General features: G+C 39.7%; 1 protein-coding gene across 2 annotated transcripts; it reads left to right on the top strand.

Moving 5' to 3' along the window:
• Positions 1-1,097: 1,097 nt before the first annotated feature.
• On the top strand, positions 1,098-4,133 carry LOC139571447 (homeobox protein SIX2-like). 2 transcript variants are annotated; one of them, XM_071394334.1, is made up of 2 exons: positions 1,098-1,959; positions 3,598-4,133. In XM_071394334.1, the coding sequence occupies exons 1-2, from the start codon at positions 1,394-1,396 to the stop codon at positions 3,899-3,901; spliced, it is 870 nt and encodes a 289-aa protein (XP_071250435.1). In that variant the 5' UTR covers positions 1,098-1,393; the 3' UTR covers positions 3,902-4,133. The 2 variants fall into 2 exon arrangements, with proteins under 2 accessions (XP_071250435.1, XP_071250436.1); XM_071394335.1 differs by having other exon boundaries at positions 1,129-1,953.
• The last annotated feature ends 4,146 nt before the right edge of the window (positions 4,134-8,279 follow it).

The raw sequence follows: 8,279 nt of genomic DNA, 5'->3' as shown, positions 1-8,279 counted from the left end.
CTATCTCCAAACAAGAAGTTAATTTGTCTTACCGGTATCAAGCTCAACCTTTCGTTCCCATCAGAAAGCCTTAGAGAGCGCGAGCTGTCCCCTCCCCTCTCTCCCAGACCAGTCTTTGCAGAAAACACCTCTCTCAACCGTTTGTTTTATTATTCAGACACCTTGTGCGTTTGCCCTAATGCAACAGTATTCCACAGTGTACAGTTCCTGGTGGTGTGCCCACAGGATGCCTGCCTGCCTTGGTATTTTGTCATATCCTCATGTGTATTAAATAATGCATGGTTAATTACACCAGATGTTGTCAATGGGCACATGATCTAGCAGGGGTTAAACCACGATTGGAAGGTGAGGAACTGTCTTCAAATCTGGGAACTTTTCTATTACAATTTTTTGGGGTAGAAATCTAATTAATTCAACTGTCTCCCATTTTTGGAACACGTCAACAGTGGCCCCAGTTTGCCCCAGTTTTTCAACTTGGGGAAATACTGTATCTATAGACTTTTGTCACTGTGTCGAAACAGGTCAAATTATACCACATATTTCGGGTAACAATTTGTGTTGTTCCCCCAGCAATGTTTATTCACGCCTAGCCTGTAGTTTAAGTATGATATCTATATCATGATGTGCCAGATGCGTGGTGTAGGCCTACATAAAATTCCGTATTACAATGTGAACATTAGATGGCACATCATTAATAAGCAGGAATAGTGGAGGCTGTGTATACATTTGCTACGCGCTTTGGCGCCATCCTCCCCAGAAAAAAGGGATCACTGCTTCACAGCTTCGCACTCTTTGGCTGCCTCGAATGTCTGTCAAAAATTGGGAGAAACAAAAAATATTTACAGGAAAAATCTGGCCAATATTTCTATTGGTAGGCGAGCTTGGATAGAAGGGGACAATCAGTCAGTGGGACCAGGTAGCCACCTCAAAGCATATCTGGTTACTTTCGATGACAGCGTAACCATGACAAAATCATTTGACAAAAACTATTGTCTTTTCCTCGCCATCCACGGGTCAGATAACCAACCAATCACAGTTCACATAATCGCTTTTCTTTCCATCTTAGAATAATATTATTAAATCAAGCGAGCGAGCCTGGTCTTCAGGAGTAGGTAATGTTGAAACGACATAGAAAAGGTGGACAACGACTGTGGAAGGAGTAAACTGTCTCTCAGTATACTTGGTGGGATTGCTGTGCATGTTGTGTTGCCATTCATGAACGGGACTTTAGTTTTTACATTTCGATTGGATTTTATATTTTGATAGAGCCTACTTTTGGAGAACTTCATGGTTGTTCGTGGACTTACAGTGTAGGTTACTTGCATTAATGTCTTAGCCATAACAGAGGACGTGGAAGTAGAGCAAAAATATACCTGTTTATTAACTAGCAACTATGTCTATGCTTCCAACTTTTGGCTTTACGCAAGAGCAAGTTGCGTGCGTCTGCGAGGTCCTCCAACAGGGTGGAAACATCGAACGGCTCGGGCGCTTTTTGTGGTCTTTACCCGCGTGTGAGCACCTCCACAAAAATGAAAGTGTTCTCAAAGCTAAAGCTGTGGTCGCCTTTCACAGAGGAAATTTCAGAGAGCTTTATAAGATCCTTGAGAGCCACCAATTTTCCCCTCACAATCACCCGAAGCTGCAACAGCTTTGGCTCAAAGCACACTATATCGAGGCGGAGAAGCTCCGAGGCCGCCCTCTCGGGGCTGTGGGAAAGTACCGTGTCCGCAGAAAGTTCCCCCTGCCTCGGTCTATCTGGGACGGCGAGGAGACAAGTTACTGTTTCAAAGAGAAGAGCAGGAACGTACTCAGAGAATGGTACACGCATAACCCCTACCCTTCCCCGCGGGAGAAGAGGGAGCTCGCCGAGGGCACAGGGTTGACAACCACACAAGTCAGTAACTGGTTCAAAAACAGACGGCAAAGAGACCGCGCGGCAGAAGCTAAGGAAAGGTACGAGTAAGTAAATGTTTACTTTGTCTTTGTCCTATTGGTACATTTGTTTCAATGTTTATGTGTGCGTAAAAGTCTGGACGTTGGCTTTACCTTGGATTATCTGTTAGGAGAAACCGACTCATACATACTATCCTCTCATTTCATATCAGGGTATTCTAAATGATATAATATTTTATTATAAGCGATCATTAATAATAATTATAAATGTAATAAACACAAGCAAACTAATATCATGCTATTATTTACCATTTAACCTATCCATATGACTAATTGACGCATGCTTAGAAATATGAACACTGGATGAATTTTAAAGAAAACTTAAGGAATCATCCTTAAAGATTTGAACAGGACTTGAACATATGTACATTTAGGCCTGGTTTAACTATTTCGCACACCAAAAAAAGTTCCTTGAATGTCAAGATGTTGATATTCTGTTAGTGGGTGGTAGTTATTTTGCAAATGCTTACTGAGCTGTTTGTACATTTCAAAGTTTCGAAATTATAGGCCTACTGTAAAGAGGACCTTTAAGGTCTTTAGTCAGGTGTTCACTCAGAGGGTGTCTTCTTTCACCCGCTGGTGACTAATTCAAGCTGATACCACTGCGTAAATCATGCCTTTCCACTTTAAAACCATGAGTCATTGCGCTGCGACTGTGAATGTATGCCTAATACACTTTTAGCAATAATTAGGTCTGTCATTAACGCCAGCTTGTGTATACACAGTTGAGGTTTGACCTTATGCCTTCATACCCATATAAGCCCAAACTAACCGTATAGACCAGTTTAGATATCATTCAAATGGCTCAACATTTTTTTCCTAACGTTGACTTGATGGAATACGGTAATGACAAATGTGTCTATTCGTCCTCATTATAGGGTACGTGTTGTTTGATCAAATGTGTTTAGAAACGGCAAAATGCAATTCAGAGTGTAATTATATAATTATATAATAACAGTTAAGTTATAAATATAAAATCAATTACCTAGTGTGGGGTTTGAGTGTGTATGAGTGGGTATATGTGTGTGTGTGTGTGTGTGTGTGTGTGTGTGTGTGTGTGTGTGTGTGTGTGTGTGTGTGTGTGTGTGTGTGTGTGTGTGTGTGTGTGTGTGTGTGTGTGTGTGTGTGTGTCCATTGCATTCACAAATTCCAAAATAAGTGTCATGCGGACTTCACGCGCTTGTGACAAGTGCATATAGTTGCCCATATGTGTCTATTAAAAATGACATAGTCCAGTTTTTATTACAAACAAGATCTGCACAATGAGACTAGATGATGCAAGAAAATCGAACACTGATCCTAGATTCAAATAGGCTTTGACTCGTGAGTTTCACACATTGTTATTTTAATAGCTACATAGGCTGCTACAACTTTTTATACAAAATACAACATAGGCCAATGACAGCGACGACAGAACCTACACTTCTCATTTACCAGTTCATTTTAGTCTACAGGCCTGAAACGTGTAAATTAAAAACTGCACTAATACTACATTTTTAATCTAACAGCTCAGGATAATTATGATGAGCCTATAGGCCTATGTGTCGTTTGCAAGCGAATGCATTTTTGTAAAGGCTACATGACAATGTGGAATGATGTAGGCTACGTTATACTTTACTATATTATTATCTTTCCTTTCTACAGGGAAAACAACGAAAACTCCAACACCAACAGCCACAACCCATTGACTTCTTCCATGAATGGAAATAAAACACTTTTGGGGAGCTCAGACGACGACAAAACGCCTTCAGGGACTCCGGATCACACTTCGTCCAGCCCGGCAATGCTCCTCGCTTCAAACTCCGGGCTGCAGATGCACGGCCTCGCGCCTCCACCCGGGCCTAGCGCCATCCTCGTGTCCAGCCTTGACTCTGTGCACCATCATCACTCTTTGCACGACACTATACTGAACCCTATGTCGTCCAACCTGGTCGACCTCGGCTCTTAAACACGGGACCCTGTTGGGAAAGACCTTTCTGAGTGCACATGGATGTTTGAGAAAAGCTTCAGGCACTTGAGGCAAAAGGAAGGAACAGAGTCGGAAAAATGTGGCACACGCCGTGAGAGGTGAGATGGTAGGCGTTTAGCTGAACAGGCTGGACTGAAAGGTATTTTACCGGGATGTAATAACATGTCATACTGTTGAAAACAATAACAATAAAATGTCTTAATTCTTGTTACTATTATCGTTATTATTTTAAGGGATACATATCAACAGATGCATAAACTCCAAGTCAGGTATACCACGTGACCTTTCGTTTACACATAGGTTTTCCAAGAGAGCCCCATTCAGTTTGATTTTGTTTTGGATTATCATCGCTAAGTGTTTTACTATCATGAGAGCCGTATGTTAACGATTACAGACTATTATCTTTTATTATTTGTATTTTGAAATCATTTGGAGAGAGACTGCATGTAAACTGCGATTAATAAAAAAACATAAACAAATCGATCCCACTATAGTTTTATATACCCTTTACAATTAAAACGAAGAAACAGGAGAACTTGTTTAATTTATAATATTTCAGCTTTTTCTTTGAAACATGGCAATGCATTTTTGTCGAGTCTGTTTTTGCATATCACAGTTGTCCATTAAGAAAAATGTCATATGATGGAAACACCACCTGCGACGTTTTGCTAAATGCTTTAGAACTCACATTTAAAACTATTGTTGACCTTAATGTGAACAGGTGCGTGAAGAATAGGAGGAGCCCTTGATTTACGTTGATTCATTATTTCGGAAAGGCAACAGAATGTCTAGCCTGAAAAGAGACATGTGTTATGGCTCTGAGTTATGGTTAGTATATCAAGCAGGCTATACCTATAGCCTATAAACCGGATGAAAAGGCAGCGCAATATGACACCTGGTTGTTTTCTATTTTTCTTGCAATAGGCCAAGACCTGGGTCTATATCATTTCTCGAAATGTAATGTGACCTGAAAAATTGTCAATGTAGCCTACAAAGTATTTGAAAACGTAAAAGCGTATTTGACTATTTAGTCCGTTTTGCTTGCGTTGTTGGGTTCGTGTTTTAAGATCTATGGGTACACAGACAACCCAATTCTGATATTTTGGTCTTTTGACCAATCACATCTTTTATTTAACTAGGCAAGCCAATTAAGAGCAAATTCCTATTCACAATTACGGCCTATCCCGGGGGACGGTGGGCCAATTGTGCACCGCCCTATAGGATTCCCAATCACGGCCGGATGTGATGCAGCATGGATTCGAACCAGGTACTGCAGTGACGCCTCTGTAGTGAGACGCAATGTCTTAGACCACTGTACCACTCGGAGCTAATCTGATTGTGAAAAATGCCAATTAGTGAGAGAATAAAAAACATAATTGGGCTGCCTGTCTAAACGCAGCCTTAAAGGTTCAGAACCCCGGTTCCCATGCTTGCTACACTTTTACCGAGAAATGTGCTTGATAGGTTAGGCTTAGGCCTAATACGGCTTTTACTGTGGTTGCGTGTGAACCCCCCCTTCCAATATAGGCTAATGATGATGAAATCTCTCCTCAAATCAATCATAACTGCAAAACAAGTGCAACACTTTTGCAACATACATGTTGGACATTGTCCATTGTGCGCGTTAACTGCAGACATGGACTGCAATGTGGTCTAGGGCCTACAATGTATTGTTATTTTGTTTGTGCGGTCGTGAGTCCAAAGAGAAAAAAAGGGAACACTCCTCTCACGGTTCTGCCCCATATAGCATGGCTATTGGTGCGGTGTAGAGATATGAATTGATGTCATATGTCTATGGAAAACAATGAAAGCATGAACCTGACTGTCAGTCTATGTGGAATTATTTTAAAAACAGGACTGAAAAGTGCAATGACTATTATCAAAAAAGCTGACCGAAATGACGTAGACCATAACGGAGCTTGATGTTCAAGTGATGACACTTAATCTTTCCTCCCGCAGATGAGAACCACCGTGCGGTGTTCACAGAGACAAACACAAAACTAGAAACATGTGTTGAAAGGTGGCACTTTGTTTGAATAGCTTTAAGCCACCACCTCCCATCAACCAATCTCTTCTACTTTCAAAGTCTTGTTGAATATTTCTAAAAACAACATTGACATATTCCCTTTTTCAGGAATTGTCGGTCTTCATTTTTTTGTCCTTAGATAGTTTCATCTCTCTGTTCAAATTAGACCCCTTCTATGCGCCCTATGGATACCTTGCTGGATAATACATTTGAGATGCATCGACCCAATTCCGTGTTTCGAATGTGATATTCACAATAAAAAAACTGCTGTGTCGGACTATGTTGGGCGGCAGGTAGCGCTAGTGGTTAGAGCGTTGGGCAGGTAACCGAAATATTGCTAGATCGAATCACAGAGCTGAAAAGGTAAACATGTCGTTCTGCCCCTGAACAAGGCACTGTTCCTTGACCGTCATTGTAAAGAAGAATTTGTTCTTAACTGACTTGCCTAGTTAAATAAATGTAAAAATAAATAAATGTGAATTCAGATATAAGCAAGATGCTACTCAAAGTGTGCATTTATATAGGCATTCGTAAAAATGTGTGTATAACCAAGGGTTTTTGTTGAGTGGTAAGCATCACACCTTGTTGGCTCATGGACCAAAAAGTTATAGTATTCAGTCCTCTCTCTTTATAATTAGCAAACATTTTAATGGATACTCAAAACAACCATGCCCCATAATAGCCGTCTGTGTTTGGGTGTGTGTTTCTCACAAACCAAATATTTTAATTCCGGGGAAGTGCACGGTTCTGCTCTTGACTTTCTCTCGCTTTCTCCAACAGCTAAAATCCGAATGTTAACTAGCTTGGTATGAGTGCAGCATGTGTGCCTAAAGAGGGGCGGAAAGGTTGTTAATTTTTTGGGCATAAGATGTTACAAAACTCTGTCGGCATTAGCTGGGCGAAACAGAACATTTGGTTATAAATGCAATGCAATGTGTTGATTTAATGCTGGAAAGACAGTTTATGGGAACATGACTCCAAACTGCAATGGAAACAAACTAAACAATAGAGGGTTTTTGCACTGCATTCCACAGTTTCTCTCTCGCTCTCTCTCTGTCTTTCACACTTCACTGTCGATTTTTACAAAGGAGCTAAAGACGTTGCAGGTGTAATTTCTGTGGTTATATCCAATTTTCTCTTTGGTTATATCAGTGGTATTCTATTGACTGTAACAATTGCTGCTGACTTTAGGCTTCGGTGCAGATAACATCCTTGCAGTACATGTAATTGTAGAAGTATAGTCATGCTGTTTCATTCTTAGAACAATATACCAATGGACTTGTGCAATGTTTTCGACATGTAAACAAGTGTCCAGTAGACACAAAGCAGAATAGGTCACTTGAGCTTACCTCAAATATATCAATTAATAAGTCCTAAATCAATGCGAAAACCAATAACGATAAGTCCTCTAAGCAGTCATACTGCCTATTCAGTTCAAGGCTGAATTTTAATTAACTTGAGATGTGCGTGAAAAAAACTTCCGGGCAAATCTTTCACCGAGCCCAATGCATGCTTTACGCAATGTAATATTTTTGCACGGTTTTTCTCAATGCACCCCGTTTACAATATTGTATAACAGTGTATACAAAGTGAGACTACGCAAATGGAGACCTCTCTCACCCAAGCACTGGAGTAGCCTGCTGTTAGACAATACACCAGGTAACACATTGTGTGGGCCCTTACACTTTATCTATGGATTTCGCCTGATCTTTAAACTAGAAATCATTGGAATATGTGATTATTCTGTACTAATAAGTCTTCAGTTCATGCCCATGCGTCAAATTACGCATATGTAGGACTGATTTACATTTGCATTGTTCTATAAATAATTGTCAAATATGACTATATATAGTATATGTCAGATAGGTATTTAAATGCAAGATTGTATTAAATTGAAATGTAATTCTAGACAATATAATTCGCCTCATAATGTTATTTATTCATTGTGTTGCTTGTCAAGATTTTGGGCTGTGATTTTTGTCATTGGTTTACATTCTTTGTGATTTAATCTGATAATGTTTTCCAGGTAAATTTAGATTTTAGCAAATTATGAATAACAAACTAAGGACCAAATGTTATATTCAATGCTGTTGTTTTCTAAAAAACATTTAGATATACTTTTTTAATTATACAATTCCACGAATTTAGGCTATTGTTTTACGAATGGGCTAGTCTCCTAACCAAGAAACATGTTAAATTAATACCTTTGCGGACATGTTGACATAATACCCATAGATTTTAATTACAAGTTAATGAAGGATACGGATTAGAAATATTTATTTCTAGGCCTGTATAAGGCTCTGGTAATTGGTTCATAGATGGTTCGTTTCG

The sequence above is a fragment of the Salvelinus alpinus genome, chromosome 3 (genome assembly GCF_045679555.1).
Source record: "Salvelinus alpinus chromosome 3, SLU_Salpinus.1, whole genome shotgun sequence".
Lineage (NCBI taxonomy): Eukaryota > Metazoa > Chordata > Actinopteri > Salmoniformes > Salmonidae > Salvelinus > Salvelinus alpinus.
The sequence above is the reverse complement of the archived record's forward strand: the minus strand, read 5'-3'. Positions and strand labels throughout refer to the sequence as shown.

What these genes read in the sequence shown, in the direction of transcription:
- LOC139571447 (XM_071394334.1), top strand. Translation starts at nt 1,394, where the DNA reads ATGTCTATGCTTCCAACTTTTGGCTTTACGCAAGAGCAAGTTGCGTGC. An exon ending in GAAGCTAAGGAAAGGTACGA is followed by an intron (nt 1,960 to 3,597) that starts GTAAGTAAATGT and finishes TCCTTTCTACAG; the next exon opens with GGAAAACAACGAAAACTCCA.